Source organism: Podarcis erhardii (genome assembly GCF_964252035.2).
Source record: "Podarcis erhardii genome assembly, chromosome: 17".
NCBI classification, from domain to species: domain Eukaryota; kingdom Metazoa; phylum Chordata; class Lepidosauria; order Squamata; family Lacertidae; genus Podarcis; species Podarcis erhardii.
In genome coordinates this window covers 16,551,107-16,571,832 of record NC_138515.1, presented here as the reverse complement: position 1 = coordinate 16,571,832, position 20,726 = coordinate 16,551,107, and the positions used below count along the sequence as shown (strand labels likewise).

Genomic DNA, 20,726 nt, shown 5'->3' with positions numbered 1-20,726 from the left:
AAAGGCGCCCTCGCGCAAAGTCACCGCGCTTGACCCTGGCGGGGTGGCGGGCGGGACCAAGAGAAGGAGAAGGAGGAGCGCCGTCTGACATTTCCTGCCCAGGCTACCTTGCGAAGGGACTCCTGAGCCCGCCTCCCGCTCGCGAAAGCAAGGTGGGTTGGCCCCGGCCGGGCGCTTTTAGACCTCCCGCCGTTGCCATACTGCTGCTGCAAGCCCAAGCCAGGCACACGGGGTCTCCACCATGGAGCGCAGCTCGGCCGCCGTGGGTGCCGTGAGGCGCCTCCGCACGCATTCTGCGCAGCAGCAGCAGCAGCACCCTCGCCCAAACCAGCAGCAGCAGCCGCCGTGGCGCCCGGACCAGGAGCCCGACGGACTGGACGGGAAGAAGCCGGCGGGCAGCCGGGGAGGAGGAGGAGGAGCGAGGGGCCTCCCGCTGCTGCCGGAGGCGCGCACGGCCCTGCTGCTGCTGCTCTACTTGCTGGCGCTGCGCGGGATCGCGCACCTCTCCCTGCGGAGGCTGGTGCAGCCGGCGGAGCGCCGCCCCGGCGAGGATTTCAGCGCCCCGCGCGCCAGGTAACCGCAGGTAGCGGCGGCTGCGACGGCTCTCTCGCGCGCTTGCCGGGTCCCAGGTCCCTGCTTCCGTGGCCAAGAGTGGGGTGCGTGGGTGGGAAGGGTCCAGGGACAGATGCGCCCCCCAAATCAAGTACATAACTAACTGAGGTTCTGGCCCCCACCCCAATATAAAGCCTGCCCGCCCCCTCGAACATGAATCCTAGCTACACCCGTGGTCGCTTCCCCCGTCCTCCTGCGCACCTGCATCTCTGGGAGAGGGAGACATGGGCGTATCCGGGGAGCGGGGAAGACGGAGCCACAATACTATTGAAAAGCACTGAAAGTGCACAATTATCTGAGGTCCTGTGTGCCCCCCCTCCCAGCAGAAGCCTCCCCCATAATGTCCTCAACAACTTTGGAGGATCCCCTAAAAAAAGCTTTGGCTGCCCTCCTCCCCAACGAAAACATTGGTTCTGCCCATGGAGAGAGAGAGAGGTGGAATGCTCTCCTCCGGGAGGGCCAACTTGGCCCCACGCCCATGGGTGCCCAGGTCCATGGGTTTCATACAGTGTCTGGCCCCGGGGTGTTGGCTCCTATGCCCTCCTCCTGGATTAATGTACTGATGTACCCTGATGTACTTTGAATCTGATCTAGATAGGAGTTTCAAACGTTGTGTCATTGTGTTCCCTATGTCCTTTTTGATTGTAGTAGCTAGCAATAAAGGATAGCTGCTGGGCGTGTACATGGGGGCGTGTTATACATGGAAAAATACAGTATGTCTTTTTTAAGGCTATTAAGGTGCCTTTAATGTGTAGGTAGGAACGAACAGGGAGCACTCGTGTTTTCAGAATCTCTGGGGTTTAATTGAACTGTGGCAAAGCCCCAGAAATGGTTTCTGTAATAACAGTAATTTTATTATTTATACCCCGTCCGTCTGGCTGGGTTTCCCAAGCCACTCTGAACAGCTTCCAAACATATGTTAAAACATAATAAATAATCAAACATTAAAAACCTCCCGATACAAGGCTGCCTTCAGATGTCTTCTGAAAGTCAGATAGTTTTTTATTTCCTTGACATCTGATGGGAGGGCGTTCCACAGGGAGGGTGCCACCACCAAGAAGACCCTCTGCCTGGTTTCCTGTAACTTTGCTTCTCACAGTGAGAGAACTGCCGGAAGGCCCTCGGAGCTGGACCTCATTGTCTGGGCTGAACTATAGGGGTGGAGATGCTCTTTCAGGTATACTGGACCAAGGCTGTTTAGGGCTTTAAAGGTCAGCACCAACACTTTGAATTCTTCTCGGAAACATACTGGGAGCCAGTGTAGATCCTTTAGGACTGGTGTTATATGGTCTCGGCGGCTGCTCCCAGTCACCAGTCTAGCTGCCGCATTCTGGATTAGTTGTCGTTTCTGAGTCACCTTCAAAGGTAGCCCCACGTAGAGTGCATTGCAGTAGTCCAAGTGGGAGAGAACCAGAGCATGCACCACTCTGGCGAGACAGTCTGCGGGCATACCAGATGGAGCTGGTAGACAGCTGCCTTGGACTCAGAATTGACCTGTGCTTCTATGGATAGCTGTGAGTCCAAAATGATTCCTAGGCTGCACACCTGGTCCTTCAGGGGCACAGTTACCCCATTCACACCCAGGATCAGTTGCCCCAAAACAGTACTTCTGTCTTGTCAGTATTCAGCCTCCGTTCTGTTAGCCACCATCCGTCTTCCAGCTGCCTCCAGACACACATACAAGTCGTTCACTGCCTTCACTGGTTCCAATTTAAAGGAGAGGTAGAGCTGGGCATCATCCGCATACTGATGAACACCCAGCCCAAACCCTGTATGATCTCTCCCAGCAGCTTCATATAGATGTTAAAAAGCATGGCAGAGAGGACGGATCCCTGAGGCACCCCACAAGTGAGCGCCTTGGGGTCTGAACGCTCCCAACACCAGGGCTAGGATGTATGAGGTTAGTGGACAACCACAGCAGAAGATAAAGTCCACTGAATGAAGTCGGACAAATCCTGCCTTGGCTTCCTAGAATTTGCTACCAGGTTAAGTTACTGACTTTGGTATACAGAGCTCTCTATACCCTGGGTTGCAAGTATTTGAAGAAGTGCATCTCTTGCTACCTGCTAACCCACGCCTTAAGATCAGTGGAAGAGGCCTTCCTTTTGCCTCCATCAGGGGCTGTTTGCTGTATAACAGCATGGAGCAAGCAAGGCCTTCTCTGCTATGGCCCCCTGTATGTTAAGCTCCCTCCCATTAGACCTGTGGTTGCCTACAGCTTTCAGATGTCTGCTTAGGATGTAACTCCCCACTTGCTCCTGCCTTCCTGTGGAAGTGGCTGGTCTAGTGACTGCCTGCTTTATTATTTTATTATATTTATTGTTTTCAGATGCTGCTAATGTTTACTGGTTTTATGGTTTTCATTTTAATCCTCGTAGTGCATTTTACAGTGGTACCTCAGGTTAAGTACTTAATTTGTTCTGAAGGTTTGTACTTAACCTGAAACTGTTCTTAACCTGAAGCACCACTTTAGCTAATGGGGCCTCCTGCTGCCGCTGCACCGCCGGAGCACGATTTCTGTTCTCATCCTGAAGCAAAGTTCTTAACTTGAAGCACTATTTCTGGGTTAGCGGAGTCTGTAACCTGAAGCGTATGTAACCTGAAGCGTATGTAACCCGAGGTACCACTGTATTTGATGAAGCGTTGTATACCACTGCAGTGGTACCTCTACTTACGCGCACCTCTGGTTACGTATCCTTCGGGTTACATACATGGCAAACCTAGAAGTATTTTTCCGGGTTTCCCGCATGCGCAGAAGCGCTCTACTGTGCACATGTACAGAACAGGCACCTCTGGTTGCGAAAACCTCAGGATCCGACCGGAGCTCCGGAATGGATCCCTTCCGCAACCGGAGGTACTACTGTATTGGAGTCGAAAGGTATGTTATAAATACAATGCGTAATATCTGAGGGGTCATCACTGACTACCCAGAGGATTTGGGATGAAGTGGGCTGTACAGTGGTACCTCGGGTTACATACGCTTCAGTTTACAGACTCCGCTAACCCAGAAATAGTGCTTCAGGTTAAGAACTTTGCTTCAGGATGAGAACAGAAATTGTGCTCTGGTGGCGCGGCAGCAGCGGGAGGTCCCATTAGCTAAAGTGGTTCTTCAGGTTAAGAACAGTTTTAGGTTAAGAACGGACCTCCGGAACAAATTAAATACTTAACTTGAGGTACCACTGTATCTCCCTTAGTTTGGGAGTTTTGCAGAAGTAGCATGAGTCTTGCGTGTGTGGAGGAATTGAGAAGGGAGCAGACAGGATCTTGTGCGCCACTATTTGGAGAGGAAAAGAAGCGGTACAAGAGCCTTTCACTACTTCCCCTTTGGCAAAAAAAACAACAACTAGTCAGGCTGTATTTCTTCCGGCTGGTTAGTCATCCTAGCAAACGCTTCTGAGTAGGACAACTTGGGAGCATATTTCTGCTAGAACCTCTTTTTCCACATTCAGAAGATTTAGGTAGCAGGTGCATATCTGTGCAGACACAGTGTTAGAAACTCAGATATGTAAGCTGGGGCCAAATGGCTCCTTAAACCAAGGTTGCAGTCTCCAAAATGAAATGTCTGTTTGCTATTTTGGGACAAGACGGCTGTAAAGTCTTATTTTTCAAATGATGGATTGACTGTGATTGATCAGTTAGACATCTGGCTAGCTCAGAAGACCTTGAGCTAGGTTAAGAACTTGAGAGAACTTCAAGAAGAAAAGTCACTTGATCCAAGGACAGTCCACATATATATTGGCTTATTCCGACCTCTTTTTCTTCCTGGTGACACGGGCCATTCGTAACGTGGGAATATTCTTCACAACGGTGAGCAGGGCAGTGGGACGGGGCAAGCAAAGTCAAGCTACAACGGTTAACTGTAACGTCATTCACTCACCTTCTCAGGCTGCCCAGAAAAAGCATTTTGGTTCCCAAAGTTCATTCCAATTGTGCGGATAAAATATAGTGGATAGAATTCTCCATGGTGGGGTATTGGTGTGTGAAAACGGTCCAGATCCTATGGTTTCTATGGTTCTCAGGCATGCAACTCCAAATGGTGGAGATCTTCACTTGGTCGCAAGTGGCCGATAAGTCAGTTGGAAAATATGCCTGCGCTTGACTGGTTTCAAATGCTGACAGTAATAAATAATAATAAATTTTTATTTATATCCCGCCCTCCCCAGCCGAAGCCGGGCTCAGGGCGGCTAACAACAATGAAATGATACAACATTCTAAAATCATTTCATTATAAAATTAATTCAAATCAAATTGATGGCAACCATTGGGCTAGAGTTCTGTGAAGATTGCCAAAGGAGGGATCCCGTCAGGCTGTGCCCTGGCCAAAGGCCTGGTGGAACAGCTCTGTCTTGCAGGCCCTGCGGAAAGATGTCAAGACCCGCAGGGCCCTAGTCTCTTGTGGCAGAGCGTTCCACCAGATCGGAGCCACAGCCGAAAAACTCCTGGCTCTGGTTGAGGCCAGCCTAACCTCTTTGTGGCCTGGGACCTCCAAGATGTTTTTGTTTGAAGATCGTAAGTTCCTCTGTGGGACATACCAGGAGAGGCGGTCCCGTAGGTACGAGGGTCCTAGTCCATATAGGGTGTAGGTAAATAAGTTTTACTTGGGGTATTTTGAGCCCATTCATGTTGATCATAGTTGAAATAGAGTGAGGCAAAAATCACATTGTTATTAGCCACTGTGGGTAGTTTGTGGGCAGTTCCTTTTATAACCTGCTAATCAGCCTCCAAAAATAGAAAAAAGCTGTTATGGGATAAAAACTGGCTTGTGTTCCCACAAGGCTCGTAATTAATCAGAAATAAAAAACAAGACTGAGAGCTAAGGGGATGATGATAGGAGGAGGCAATGGTAAGTGTAATATTGCTATTCCCAAGGCAGATTACGAGCTGAAAAAGACAATAAAATAGACAGCAAAGATCATGCACCTGATCACAATCTAATCCAATACAAAAAAAACACAATAATGAACGCATAACTATAAAATAAACAGCTTATATCAAATATTAAATACCAGCAGTTTACACTTAACAGCTTACAGTTTACACTTAACTGCTACAATAAAGAATTACTAAACGACAGTAAAAATAACGAGCAATGCGTAAAATAGCACAAAACATACAAAACCTTGTAAAGGGATCAAATTGAGAGACAAGGGTACACAACTTATAATTTATTAATACTTATATTTTTTTTTTAAAAAAAACCCTGAACTGTTGCTGTCCAATCCAGTGCCTTGTTTCTGTTATGGAAGGTATTTAGCTTAAACTTCTGTAGTTTCCTTGTTCAGAGCAAATCCAAAATATAGACGCATAGTTCTGGAGTGTAGACAGAGTTTCAGCTGAACTGGCTTTTATTTATTTATTTCATAAAAAACTATATTATTTCTTGGTTATAGAAGTGGTTTACAAAGGCTGCTTTTCTGTAACAATTCAGTATTAGTATAAACAAGGGAAAGTGTCCCAATTTGTATTTATGGGTTCTATCATTCATTTCATTTTCATTTTTTAATTTGTATACCACCTTTCTATCTTACAATACTTGAGGCGGTTTACAAGCTGAAGATACAAACTGTACATCTTATAACAATCTAATGCAATACAAAAATGTGATAATAAAACATAACTTTAAAATAGGCAACCTCCATCAAAAAAGTAACATTCAACAATCATTAGAATAGTATAAAATAATAATATCAACATATAAAAGTTAAACAGAAATCCACTCCACAGTTACAATAATATCTAAACTATAATCAATAAAACAACGGCAAGCCACAGTACATAAAACAATACAATACACATTGAGAAGCAGAGGGTGGAGCAAGGCTTCTGTTAGCATTTTCGCGTGGGACCCATAGAAATGAGTGTGACTATAAGGAACATGGCATAGAAAAACAACTTTTAAAATATTCTTATCACCTCCTAGTCTCCCCAACTCCAACACTTTCCATTCCTTGAGTCAAATTTAGGGGAACCATGTGCTAAAAGTCTGTCTCACTTGTCGATATTGGCTTCAGTACTCTTGAACCAATCTTGTGCAAGTCACTGTGAATAAATATTTCAGATTCCTAGGTGTACGCTCACATTTCGGGCAACTTTTTGAAACCTGATTATTGAGTTTTAAAATTGAGCTAAGAAGAAAGCATTGGAACTACTTTCTAGTGCTTGCATTATTTAAATTTACCATAAGGGAGCTCATTACCACTTTCATCAAGTTTTAGGTAAATAAAGTGAGCCTTGGAGTTCCTGTTTGTTATTTTCTTATCTCCTCCTGTTTGGTGTCAGGCTTTATGGAACTTCCTTTTCCCCTTTTATTTCGTACCCATGCAGCTCTTTGTAGTTTTTAGCAACAGATCTCCCTTTGCACTTCAAACCTAAACCAATTTATTTGGAACTGGATCATATTGATTTCAGTATAACACTTCCAAATGCATATGTATAGAATTGCAGCCTTTGGCAGCAATGCTCGTAAACTGCCCTAGTTTTAAGTCCTGCTGGTTTCAGCAGGACTTACCAGTAGTTTCAAGCAACTTTAATTTTCAAGGAAAAGCAGTGCATTAAATATTTTGCAGTTTGGCGTGTACGACCTTGTGTAGCCATCAAACATATGCAGCATTTTATAGGTGGTGTCTGAAGCAAACACCTGAGAAACTGAAGTGCAAATTATTATTTATCTTCTAATGGAACTCTCCTGGGTAATGACTATACACATACAGGGTTGCTGTGTCGTTTGTGTTATCTGTTAGATTATTTCTGTTTTTAAAAAGAAATTGTTGGTTTTAATGTATTTATGCATGTGTATATGTTTTTTGCTTAAAATGTTTTAAGACACTTTTGAGTTGCTATGGGAAAAAAGTGACCAATAAACATAAAAATAAAAACTTTTGATTAATATTCAGATAATGCCCTGGGCATTAAATCAGATGGTTAGTATGTTTCCGAGCACAATTCAAAGTGTTGGTGCTGATCTTTAAAGCCCTAAACGGCCTTGGTCCTGTATACCTGAAGGAGCGTCTCCACCCCCATCGTTCAGCCCGGACACTGAGATCCAGCGCTGAGGGCCTTCTGGCGGTTCCCTCATTGTGAGAAGTAAGGTTACAGGGAACCAGACAGAGGGCCTTCTCGGTAGTGGTGCCCGCCCTTCAGATGTGAAGGAAATAAGTAGCTATCCTATCTTTAAAATACATCTGAAGGCAGCCCTGCTCAGGGAAGTTTTTAATATTTAACACTGTATTGTTTTTAATACTTGATTGGGAGCCGCCCAGAGTGGCTGGGGAAACTCAGCCAGATGGGCGGGGTATAAATAATAAATTATTATTATTACATTAGGTGTGTTGTGTATATGGAAAGATACATATGGTATATTTAATACAGAGTTGGACCTAGGTTACATCCTCAGTTAAGTATGAAACTCATTGAGTGGGCTTGAGGTAGTCCACATTGGTGTGAGGATAAATAGAATAACCCCACATAGGCGGAAGATTGCCAGATTCCAGTGCTCATGAAATATGAATGGGTTTTAAAAAAATCTCTGGACATAATCACTGTAAACATTGGGTGACATCCAAGTTTTGTGTGAGCGGATGTCTTCTTCTTCTTCTTCTTCTTCTTCTTCTTCTTCTTCTTCTTCTTCCCCCAGCAACCTCTCCTACAGCCACAAGATCTTCTCCATAGAGTTGGCAGAGGAGATTCTGGTGTGGGGGCACAGGAGGCTATGGGGCGGCCGAGGAAGAAAGGGAAGACCTATTTGCTCAGGCAGGAATCTGTTGCACAGTTGGGTGGGTGGGCATCACTCGATGTCCCCTCTTGTTCTTTTGAAGTGTTATAATAAGTAACGTGCCCATATTTGTACTGCTATTTAACATATTTCTAGCCTGTCTTCAGTGTTGCATGGAGTCTAAGCTGCTGAACAGACATTTTGTTCTCCTTCTCTGGTAGTCAGTGGAACGTTAAGCCCCATTTGCCCTGTCGGGTCAGCAAACGTTTCCAGCAGGGGGCCGGTCCACTGTCCCTCAGACCTTGTGGGGGGCCGGACTATATTTTGGAAAGAAAAAAAGAGAACTAATTATTATGCCCCACAAATAACCCAGAGATGCATTTTAAATAAAAGGACACATTCTACTCATGTAGAAATACGCTGATTTCTGGACCGTCCACAGGCCGGATTTAGAAGGCGATTGAGCCGGATCTGGCCCCCGGGCCTTAGTTTGCCTACCCATGCCCTAATAGCTTAAGGAATGTTCTTGCAATTATGTCATTGTTCACACCAACAGATCTAGCTTTCTCTTCAATGGCCTGTTAGGAGTAGCTGCTCTTTTGGAGCTGAGTTTGCATGCATTTGTGGGTTTTAATACATTCTTCTAATGCCCTGTTATGGTCTCCTACAGGACTTACCTAGAAAACATTACTGCAATTGGGCCCAGAGCAGTTGGAAGTCCGGAAAACGAAATCTTCACAGTCAACTACCTCTTGGAACAAGTTAAAGCTATTGAAACTGAAAGCAGTCATGTGCATACCATCTCTGTCGATATCCAGAGGCCCACGGGCACCTTCAGTATTGATTTTCTTGGAGGCTTTACCAGTTACTATGACAACATTACTAATGTCGTGGTCAAGCTGGAACCCAGGACTGGAGCAGAGCATTCGGTGCTCTCCAACTGCCACTTTGACTCTGTACCACATACTGTCGGTAGGTAACATCAGAAAAAATTTGTATAATGGGGGCAGGGGGGCTGCCACTTCGCAAGAAATTTGTGTTTCCCCCTTTCTTTAAGAGGTGGACCCCAGCGAAGGCCCAGATCTTTCTGTTCACTGATTCTGGTGGAGAAATTTCTAAGAATTCTCCACAAATGCAATTTATTGAGCTGGCCTAAATATTTTATTTAAAGTTGCTTATGCTTTGTAAAAGGGACGCAGGTGGCGCTGTGGTGTAAACCACTGAGCCTATCGGCCAAGGGTCCCTTTACCTTTACCTTATATGCTTCGTAAGTCTTAGTTGTTGGGTACTTTGTAGACATCGTCAGCTTCACAGCACGCTGAGAATATTTTTACTTTTCAAAAGCTTATATTAATGGGGTGAATTTGTATACATTCCCCACACACTTTTACTTTTTCTGCAGATTTAAAATTAGTTGTAATTTACTGGTTATCCAGCTTAACATTTTATAAAAGGCAAAAAACCTCTTACCTAAACGTAATTTTGTTAACAAGACTTAACCTGCCTACAAAGGCTTATCCCACAAACTTTTCTGAATCTGGGTAATGAAATTTTTGCACAGTAGTTTTTTGTTTGTTTGCTTTTTTTTGTTTTAAAAAACGCTCAGTAGTTTTATAAAACTATTAAAATGTCAAAGGCCATCATGGCTCAGAACTCTCGATAATTTTGTGCTTTTACACAGTCATTTTCCTTTTGTTTTTTGAAATGCTAGCGAAAGGAAGGACTGCATCTGATTTTATGCCAAGCGCTTTCAAGCACTCACAATTGGCAAGGAGGCAGGAAATTCTTCGTTTCGTTTCCATAATCCTCTTAGGGTGTTTTCATGTAACAATACAAGGCTGAAAGAAAACCTTTTAAAGGCGTTTTACTGAAATGAGGTTTTAAAAAATTGTGCAGCAGTTGTGCATCAATACACATAAACTGATTGTGCTCTGTATATTTTTATTTTAAGGGGCCAGCGATGATGCAGTCAGCTGTTCTGTGATGCTTGAGATACTGCACACCCTTTCTAAATCACCCAAACCATTGCAGCATGCTGTCATATTCCTGTTTAATGGTGCAGAAGAGAGTGTCTTGCAGGTAAGTGTGGATTTATGAAACAATAAAATCAATGACAAATCAAAAAACAAAACAACTTCATTTCTTTATAATATTGGTTTATATTTTGATTCTGAGGGTTCTCAGAGTGACTTAACAATGTGTATGAAAACAGTGAGACTGGCTCCCACCTGAAGCCAGTCAATGAAAAGAATACAGGACGGCGCTAGCAGCATCAATACATTTAAAAAGTTTCAGAGGAGGGGCAGTAGAAGAAGCGGAGGAAGAGTGAATGCAAGAGCTGTTTACTTTGGGCACTGCCATGTTTTGCAGCAGCTCTGGTGTCCTCTACATACTGTTGGCACCATAAACCCCAAATCATTTCCCAGCAGTTTCATGTAGAGCAGTGATGTCCAACCGGTTGACCACAATCGACAGGTAGATTCTTGGGCGATTGCGGGACCCTTATCGATCGCGGGAAGAAAAGTAAAGTATTTTGAATGTTTCTGACCCTTGCCCTCCTCGCTCTGTTCCTACATAGCGTCATAAGGTCAATCTTTTGTAGTCTGCTTCCGACGTCTGTTGGCTTTATTGTTTTGCGCCCATGTTAGTGTTGCAGTTAATTGCTAGCCTCCCCCTCCCCCCAAGAAAAGTTGAAAAACTTTAAGATAAAAAATTGGATTTAAGAATTTTGGACATGCTTCGGGCGAAGAAAGGGTAATCAATCTGCCAACAACAGCCACTGAGGTGCCAAGAGTGATGGGAGGAAGAAAGATGATATCAAAGAATAACATCTAAACTGGTATGTTGGAACGGAACAGAAAGGAGGGGGGATAAAACTTTTTCTGTTTCTACTACGATAATACCTAGCAGCCCCCCCCGAAGAACCGTCTACATTACCTATAGCAAGTGAGATCGGAAAATATAAACTGTGTGTGGAAATAATAACATTAACTAAAGCCTTTGCTCTTCGAAATACTTGGAAGAAGATAAAAGACTCTTCTGTGACACGCTATTTAATCGGGATCCACCATTATGAGTTTATGAGTTGGCAGAGATGAATAGTCATAGGGAGAGGCGAGCTCTTACTATGTTATTATAGCTGTATTTCAAGTCTGATTTGGCAAACCTCCCCTGGAAAGACTAATGTTTGGTGCAACCTGTCTGAGAAAATTAATGAGCAAACGCCTAGACTTTATTTCATCAGAACTGAGAGAAGATGGCGTCTGCCACCAGAGAAGGACTTTTGGATTGAATCTGCATAAATACCAGCGTGTGAGGACAAACTGCAAATAAAACACTTACCAGCTGCAGAAAAAAAAAAAAGGAGAGTCATACAAAGTTCACACAGAAGCATATTGTTGTTCACTTCAACTCGCCTGTGGGAACAGCTCAGAGGCTATGAAAGAAAGAAGGATAACAGCAGGAAGTTTTAAAGAAGGAACTATTGGAAACTCAAGGCAGTAGAACCATAAGATGATTGGACCCCACTGAACTTGAAGCATGGGAAGCCCCAACAAAAATAATTTATAATTTGGCAAAATATTTGGACTTTATGTATTTGTATAATTTGGAATATTTAATGTGATTTGATTGGATTGTTAAAATAGAAAACTTAATAAAAATTATTCTAAAAAAAAAAAGTTGAAAAACTTTGGCCTTCCCCCCTTAAAATAGCTCAGCAATTAATGCCCCCCCCCCAAAAGCTCAGGAACTCCTTTGGCCTTTACCCCCCTAAAAAAAGCTCTGCAACTGTGGCCTTTCTCCCCTAAAGAAAGCTCAACAATTCTGGCCTTTCCCCCCCAAAAATCTCAACAACATTGGCCTTTCCCCTCTAAAAAAAGCTCATGAACTCTGGGCAATCCTCGCCTTCCACATCCCCACACACGCTCCTCCGTGCCTGGTTTAGAGCTTGAAAAGCTGCAAGGACTATGGCACTGCAATCTTGAGGGAAGGCACTGTTTTGCTTGTTACTGTATGCTGTGGGTGACTTTTGGGCTGACGAGCAGGATAAAACGTTTTAAGTAAATACCGTACTTTTCCGTCTTGGGGGGCTCAAATTTAAGAAAATGGAGGGATTACCCAGGGTTGTTGAGCTTTTTTTAGGGGGGGGGGAGTTGCCAAAAATCGCTCACCCGCACACGTCACAAAATCTGCCTCCCGTCTGTCCCATCGCCGGCAGAAGCTGCCAATCACCTGCCCAACTGCTGGAGCATCAGCCAATCAACACCACCCATTGACGCAGCAACCAGTAACATGCCCAGTAGCCTCTGCAGCAACCAATCAAACGTCCACCCTATGCACTACCCATGTATAAGACGACCCCAACTTTTTTGCATGAATTTTAAAGGAAAAAACATAGTCTTATACACGGGAAAGTACTGTAAGTCTCCCAGTGCCTCCTTTTTGACACCCAACCTCCATGAGTAATCAGAGCTACCGCTCAATTGATGCATAAATTGTGTATCCAGTACCCGTCCCCTTTAGGTGGCCCAAAAGACTACTGTGCTCAATAATATTCAAAGTGGCTGAGAGTTGTAGCAGAACTGAAAGGGAAACAGGTTTCCTGTCCAGTTCCCAGGCTTGACCACCCAACCAGGGCAACCAAAGCAGTTTCTGTCCCAATACAAGGCTGAATTGAGGCAGACTGAAATGGATCCAGATACTGATGTTGTGCTTTAAAGGCTTGAGCATTCCTGTTGTTGTTGTTGTTGTTTAGTCGTTTAGTCGTGTCTGACTCTTCGTGACCCCAGGGACCAGAGCATGCCAGGCACTTCTGTCTTCCACTGCCTCCCGCAGTTTGGTCAAACTCATGCTGGTACAGTGGTGCCTCGCAAGACGAAATTAATCCGTTCCGCGAGTCTCTTCGTCTTGCGGTTTTTTCGTCTTGCGAAGCACGGCTATTAGCGGATTAGCGCTATTAGCGGTTTAGCGGCTTAGCGGCTATTAGCAGCTTAGCGGCTTAGCGGCTATTAGCGGCTTAGAAAAAGGGGAAAAACTCGCAAGAACTCGCCCGATGTTTCGTCTTGCGAAGCAAGCCCATAGGGAAATTCGTCTTGCAAAGCACCTCAAAAGACAGAAAACTCTTTCGTGTAGCGAGTTTTTCGTCTTGCGTGGCATTTGTCTTGTGGGGCACCACTGTAGCTCCGAGAACACTGTCCAACCATCTCATCCTCTGTCATCCCCTTCTCCTTGTGCCTTCCATCTATCCCAACATCAGGGTCTTTTCCAGGGAGTCTTCTCTTCTCATGAGGTGGTCAAAGTATTGGAGCCTCAGCTTCAGGATCTGTCCTTCCAGTGAGCACTCAGGGCTGATTTCCTTCAGAATGGATAGGTTTGATCTTCTTGCAGTCTATGGGTCTCTCCTCCAGCACCATAATTCAGAAGCATCAATTCTTCGGTGATCAGCCTTCTTTATGGTCCAGTTCTCACTTCCATTCATCACTACTGGGAAAACCATAGCTTTAACTATACGGACCTTTGTTGGCAAGGTGATGTCTCTGCTTTTTAAGATGCTGTCTAGGTTTGTCATTGCTTTTCTCCCAAGAAGCAGGCGTCTTTTAATTTCGCGAGCATTCCTAGGACCCAGCTATACAGCTGCAAATAGAACGTTTTAAGTGCACATTGTACAAACGTGACACTAGAAGGCGATGGTGAGCTTATGGCAAATTCAAACTATTTTTCAAAATGCTTAAAGCATTTTCAATGTGAGGCCAAAATTTGATGCCCCCCGCCCCCAGCCCTCTTGCTGCCTTCAAAAGGAAGCTCCAGCAGCCAATCGGAAGGCACAGAAGCCCCGTCGGACATTTTGCAGTTTAACTAGTTCTGTGCTCTTGCGACAAGTCATTTCCTTGCCTTACAAACACTGTTTCCTAATGTTTTGTGAGAACCAAAATTGCTTTTGTGTGATGAAACGCTGATTCAAATGTCTTGCCATGTTTGATGTCTCTTGTTTTTGCTTCTCATCAAGGCTAGTCATGGCTTCATTACTCAGCACCCCTGGGCTAAATCCGTTAGAGCATTTATTAATCTGGAGGCTGCTGGAGTAGGAGGGAAAGAACTTGTGTTTCAGACAGGTAAGATGCTTAATATTCCCTATCATGTATCCCCTATCATGCTTTTTTTTTTAAAGAAAACAAACAAATCCAAAACAAAACTACTCGGATACAACTGATGCAGAATCCATTGTGGTTATTATTATGTTTAAAATGTTATCATATAGTTGAACTTTCATCGGGGCCCTGGCGAAAGCAAACAGGTGTAAAATTAAAGGTGGGGAAATCAGGTTTTTTCCCCCACAGTCAGAATAATTGCTGACTGAATTAGTTATCCTTCTTCTTAAAGTCATCTGATCTGATATTCAGAGAAGGTTAATATTAAACCGTTCAGCCCCTTGATGTTCCAGCTAGCATTTAAACTGGTTTGGCAACTCTAGATGTGCCAAAATTTCTGTATTAAACGGAAACATGTTTGGAAGATCAGCAAAAGTGAATGAATTTCTTCCATAAGGCCTGTGTAAAATGGCAGAAATCGAGGCTGGATCTAGACGCGGCAAAGAAGCGTTTCGGTTTAAAGTGTTGTAAATTTAAACAGGGAAAACAGGTAGAGAAAAACTGGGACTCCACGTTGCCACCTGGTGGCACAATGTTATCTTGCACATACAACGCATATAAATTGCTTTATCTTTACCCGTCTAAACACTGGTCATTGATAGAGTTAGTTTCAAGTTCTATTCAGTTTGTATGCTTCTGGCCTGAAAAATCCCCTCCTCCCCCTTTCTGGTATAGCAGGAATCTACTCCTACATAGTAGATAAACCTGTAGTTACAGTTTTGTGTATGCTTCTGCCTTGGGGTGATTACAAGAAGTTTAAGTATCTAAGGAGCAACCTCTGCACATGCTTAACTTTTTTCTGAGTCTCACTAATAATCTCTGTACCTTTAACTGCAATTTCAGTTAGTCAGTCAGTCAGTCAGTCAGTCAGTTTTATTGCACATAGCCAAAGGCTGCCGCAACGTACACAGAATTATTTGACAATTAAAAGAAAATATACTGAATTGATAAAAAGACTTAAAACATTTATATTATTAAAACATTACGTACTCTAAACAGAGCTATAAAAGTACCCCAATGTGCAAATAAAAACATTAAACAATAAAATTCATAAGCTAAAATCATCACATGGTCACTAATGTTAAAAACAATATCAATTAATACAGTGTGCAATTTATACTCAAGAGTTTGGTGACAAAGATAGAGCATAGCCTGAGGTAGATAGAGAGGATCAAATAAATTATTCTCCTTTGCAGTTAATGGCTACCTTGGCTATATAATTTGCTCTAATTTTCCTAGCAGCAGTTGCAAAAAGTGCTACCTGCCAGGTCACATACTTATCTGTGTCTGCAAGGAGATATAACATCATGTCAAGGGGGTTTTGGCCAGGGGACCCTGTCATTATAGGTACTAAAAATCTTTTTCTTGCATCATTATATAAAGGACAGTGCAAGATATAATGCATAAGATCCTCTACTTCAGAACATCCCCTAATGCATACAGCTGCAATTTCAAGTATTCTCTTCTCCTGCATTATTACAAGAACAATGTAGGAGGAATATTTACCAGTAGCAATTTGGTTTGGGAAGTTTGCCCGTGTTCCACTATGTTAATATTTATTGCTATTCTTGCAAACACTGACTCAAAGAATGACACAAATAGAATTCTAGACATTGGAAATGAGTTCATCTTTCCCCCTCTGCTATTGGATTATTTTATATTGATTGAATTGTTTTTATTGTTTGTTTGAATGGATGTATGATTGCTGACTGAATACTGTTGTTTATTTTTATTATTACTGTTTCAGCTGACCTTGTAAAGCATTCTGGGGAAGGTTTTTATGGAGAGAGAGAGAAAAAATAGTCAGTGTATCAAAACATTGCTCCCATCAGGCAATGAAACAAAGGAGCAGGTAGTTCGTTCAGAAGTACTTTTGCCTGTGTTTTTAGTTCCAGTATTACTAAAGATGAATGCAAAAATCCCTGAAATTTGGATTACAAGGAAACAATGTGCATTGATAGAGTTCACAGTTGATGGGGGGGTGCAGCTAAAGGGGTTGGGTTCAGTGCAGCCCCTTCTTCAAATAGCAGGACCTGGAGCTACCTTGGGAGGATATAAATTTAATAAAATAAAAATGAATAAATAAAATGTTTATGGAAGAGGCTGAGATCCAGTGGAAGCTTCTATGCAATTCCCATCTCTATCTGTTCCCAACGGTCTCCCAACCCTCTGAAGCAAAATTTTTGGGGAAGCACAAAGGAGCTACAGTGGAAAGCGGCCGTTGTTTGACCCTTCCTCAAGGTCAAAGGTCTCTGGGTCGAGCACAAATTACTTCCTGTAAATCCAAATTTTGGGAATATTTGTATTTGCCTTTAGCTATACTGGAACTAGGGACGCGGGTGGCACTGTGGGTTAAACCACAGAGCTTAGGGCTTGCCGATCAGAAGGTTAGTGGTTCGAATCCCTGCGACAGGGTGAGCTCCCGTTGCTCAGTCCCTGCTCCTGCCCACCTAGCAGTTCGAGAGCACGTCAAAGTGCAAGTAGATAAATAGGTACCGCTCTGGCGGGAAGGTAAATGGCATTTCCCTGCACTGCTCTGGTTTGCCAGAAGCGGCTTAGTCATGCTGGCCACATGACCCAGAAGCTGTACGTCGGCTCCCTCGGCCAGTAAAGCGAGATGCGCGCCACAACCCCAGAGTCGGCCACGAATCGACCTAATGGTCAGGGGTCCCTTTACATTTACCTTTATACTGGAACTAAAAACACAGGTGTCATCAATGCAGTTTCTTGCTCTGCCTAATACCCCCCACCTTACGGTTTCAACATTAAGATAAGTAAAGGAGGTCCATGAGTGAAAGGTTTCCTGACCCTGATTCCCCTGGTTGTGTCCTCTGAAGACCTTCTCTGGATAATCATCACCATCATCATCATCACCATCATTCTTTATTATTTATATGCTGGACATCTGGCTGGTTTTTTTCAGCCACTCTGGGCGGCTCCCAACAGAGGACTAAAAACAGAATAAAACTTCAAACATTAAAAACTTCTCTAAACAGGACTGCCTTCAGGTGTCTTCTAAAAGTCAGATAGTTGTTTATTTCCTTGACATCTGATGGGAGGGCGTTCCACAGGGCAGGCGCCACCACCGAGAAGGCCCTCTGCCTGGTTCCCTGTAATTTCACTTCTCGCGGTGAGGGAACCACCAGAAGGCCCTCGGAGCTGGACCTCAGTGTCTGGGCTGCACATTGGGGTGGAGATGCTACTGAGCAATATGGGATTGAGAGGTCCAGATAAATAAATGTATCTGTATGAGTTAAGCCTGTGTCTTTGTGATAGGGCAAGCTACAGATCCAATACAGAGCGCAAATTTAAAATCGGGCAATTCTTCATTTTGCAATTGTTTCCTAATTATTCCAGGACCTGAAAACCCCTGGCTGGTGCAAGCATATATCTCTGCTGCAAAGCACCCTTTTGGTTGTGTCGTGGCTCAGGAAGTGTTTCAGAGTGGCATTATCCCTGCAGAAACAGATTTCCGCATTTACAGAGATTTCGGCAACGTTCCAGGTAAGTTGCTTGACCGTTTTGTTGGGCCATTATTTCTGCTTCCTTGTGTGTGCAGGAGAAGGAAAGAAAGAAGGTAGAAAAAGATGGTTCTCTTGTGTGAGCCATGCAAACAAAAACGTGTGATCTGGAGCGTTAGGGCGCAGGCTTAGCCGTCCAGCGCTGGAAAGAATTTCAGGCATTTCTTTCCTGGGGCAATATAACTAATGGCAAAGGGGCACAAGGTGCACAGATTTCGAAGCAACAGCAATAAACTGCAGCTTGAAAGCACTTAGGCTCTTGATCCTGTTCAAGGACAATCCAGACCCCATCAGGGCATTGGTGAGGTGTGATTCTGTGCCAGAGCTGCTGCTGTATCCAAAACCCTGTTGCTCACACCAACCAGGGTGGAAGGCAGGGAGACACCAGTCAAATAATGACAGTGGGGCCAACCTTGGCTCTAGTGGCTCTGCCACGGGGGACAGAAATGCTGGTGCCTCGCTTCAGGCAGAGGCTGGCAGAGCTGGGCAGAGGAACACCATCCAGTCAATGCTCCCCCCTTCAGTTTAATAATAATAATAATAATAATAATAATAATAATAATAATAATAATAATAATAATTTATTTGTACCCCGCCCATCTGGCTGGGTTTCCCCAGCCACTCTGGGCGGCTTTTCAACAAAGATTAAAAATACATTGAAATGTCACACGTTAAAAACTTCCCTGAACAGGGCTGCCTTCAGATGTCTTCTAAATGTCAGGCAGTTGTTTATTTCTTTGACATCTGGTGGGAGGGCATTCCACAGGGCGGGTGCCACTACCGAGAAGGCCCTCTGCCTGGTTCCCTGTAGCTTTGCTTTTCGCAGTGAGGGAACTGCCAGAAGGCCCTCAGCGCTGGACTTCAGTGTCCGGGTAGAGCGATGGGGGTGGAGACGCTCCTTCAGGTATATCGCTATATCGTCAAAACTGGTTTGACGTCCATATCATGATATCAGTTTCTTAATTTTTGTCCTGGCAATATATTGCAAATTATGGTGCATGTATGCTATGCAAAAATCGCAATGCAGGGAAAACTGCAAAGCCAGCCACGGCTTCTCTTGATTCCTGCAGCCTCTGTTGAATCTGCCGGCTCATCTGTCCCCTGCCTCTTGCAGGGGGGGGGGCAGCAAATCACCAGAGCAGGCGGTGGCCAAAATCATGAGGTGGGGGAAAACTTGAAGCCAGCACAATGCCTTTACGTAGCTCCAATCTTGTTTCAGACATTGTGATATATTGGTATACAGTGGTAACTCGGGTTACAGACGCTTCAGGTTACAGACTCTGCTAATCCAGAAATAGTACCTCGGGTTAAGAACTTTGCTTCAGGAGAGAACAGAAATTGTGCGGCGGCGGCGGCAGTGGGAGGCCCCATTAGCTAAAGTGGTACCTCAGGTTAAGAACAGTTTCAGGTTAAGAACGGAGCTCCAGAATGAATTAAATTCTTAACCTGAGGTACCACTGTACTGCAATGTCTAGCTGGTGGTATATCACGATGCTGAAAACCAGATATCGCCCAGCCCTAGTTGCAAACCGTAGCAGCATGTTATCTGTTACGACTGGAACTTCTGTCTAGAAGTAATTAACAGCACTCTAAAATAAAAGTGGAGTGTTTTGTTCTTAAATACAGTGGTACCTCGGGTTAAGAACTTAATTCATTCTGTAAATTGTGGCAGGTGGGTTCAGCCTTTGTCGGCAGCACACCACAGTTTGGTGCTGTCACTGCCTGTCTGGGTTTTTTTTTGGGGGGGGGGGCTTGACCACTGGATTGTGGAGGTCTCTTGGACTTCTGTCACAAAATCTGGAGCTACTACACCACTGGTTAAGCAAAGCAGTTTACGTTTTCTCTATGCAAAATACATGAAACAAACAAAACAAAAATCTCTGTTGGGCAATTTCCAGCTTGTGTATTAAAATATATCAAAATAAAGGCAAGGTGCTATTGCAGAAAACAGTTTCTGCTTGGTCATTAATGCTGCAAAACCATCCCAAAAAATGTTCAGTTCCTCCATAAACATAGCAAATCTGCAGAAATAGGTTGGGGGTGAAGTTTAACTGAAGCTTAAGTAAACACAATAGAAAAGAGCTTTGGCCCACCTTGTAATAATAATAATAATAATAATAATAATAATAATAATAATAATTTATTTATATCCTGCTCTCCCCAGCCAAAGCTGGGCTCAGAGCAGCTAGGAACAGTAAAAATAGCACAGTTTACATAAAATCACAATCAATTAATTGAAATACATTCTAAAATCAATTCATTCTAAAATCAATTCAGAACTAGAACTAGTTACGAACTAGAACTTTTTCGGGGGGGGGGGAGGGACTTGCACAAAGAGGCTAATTTTGTCCCAAGTTGTTTCATTTGATGCTTATTTTGTTACTGATCAGACACAACAGGGAACTCTGAAATGATGGGGGAGGCCGGAGGTCACGGGTGAACATGCAAATTTGCACTTGGGGAAAGAGATGGGTATATAAGCAATTCATTTCATTTTGTGGAAAGTTGTTTGGTTTAGTTAAATAACACCCTGGCTATTTTTTAGTTTGATCACATTACCATTAAATTATATCAACAGGGATAGACCTGGCTTTCATTGAAAATGGTTACATCTACCACACGAAGTACGACACGGCAGACCGAATTCTGACAGATTCTATTCAGAGAGCAGGTTAGTACTCCGAGTTTCTCAGGGATTTTATAGCAATGTAAATCAAAACGTTGCTTTGCACG

At 43.8% G+C, this 20,726-nt stretch overlaps 1 protein-coding gene across 2 annotated transcripts in view; it reads left to right on the top strand.

Annotated features, from left to right (window-relative positions):
* Positions 1–203: 203 nt before the first annotated feature.
* Positions 204–20,726, top strand: part of ERMP1 (endoplasmic reticulum metallopeptidase 1) — a 41,792-nt gene continuing 21,269 nt past the window's right edge. For both annotated transcript variants that reach the window (XM_081844945.1, XM_081844944.1), the window contains exons 1-6: positions 204–573; positions 8,994–9,295; positions 10,275–10,402; positions 14,331–14,436; positions 17,830–17,976; positions 20,572–20,664. In XM_081844945.1, coding sequence (XP_081701071.1) covers positions 242–573; positions 8,994–9,295; positions 10,275–10,402; positions 14,331–14,436; positions 17,830–17,976; positions 20,572–20,664 — 1,108 coding nt within the window. In that variant the 5' untranslated portion in view covers positions 204–241. The remainder of the gene's footprint in view (positions 574–8,993; positions 9,296–10,274; positions 10,403–14,330; positions 14,437–17,829; positions 17,977–20,571; positions 20,665–20,726) is intronic.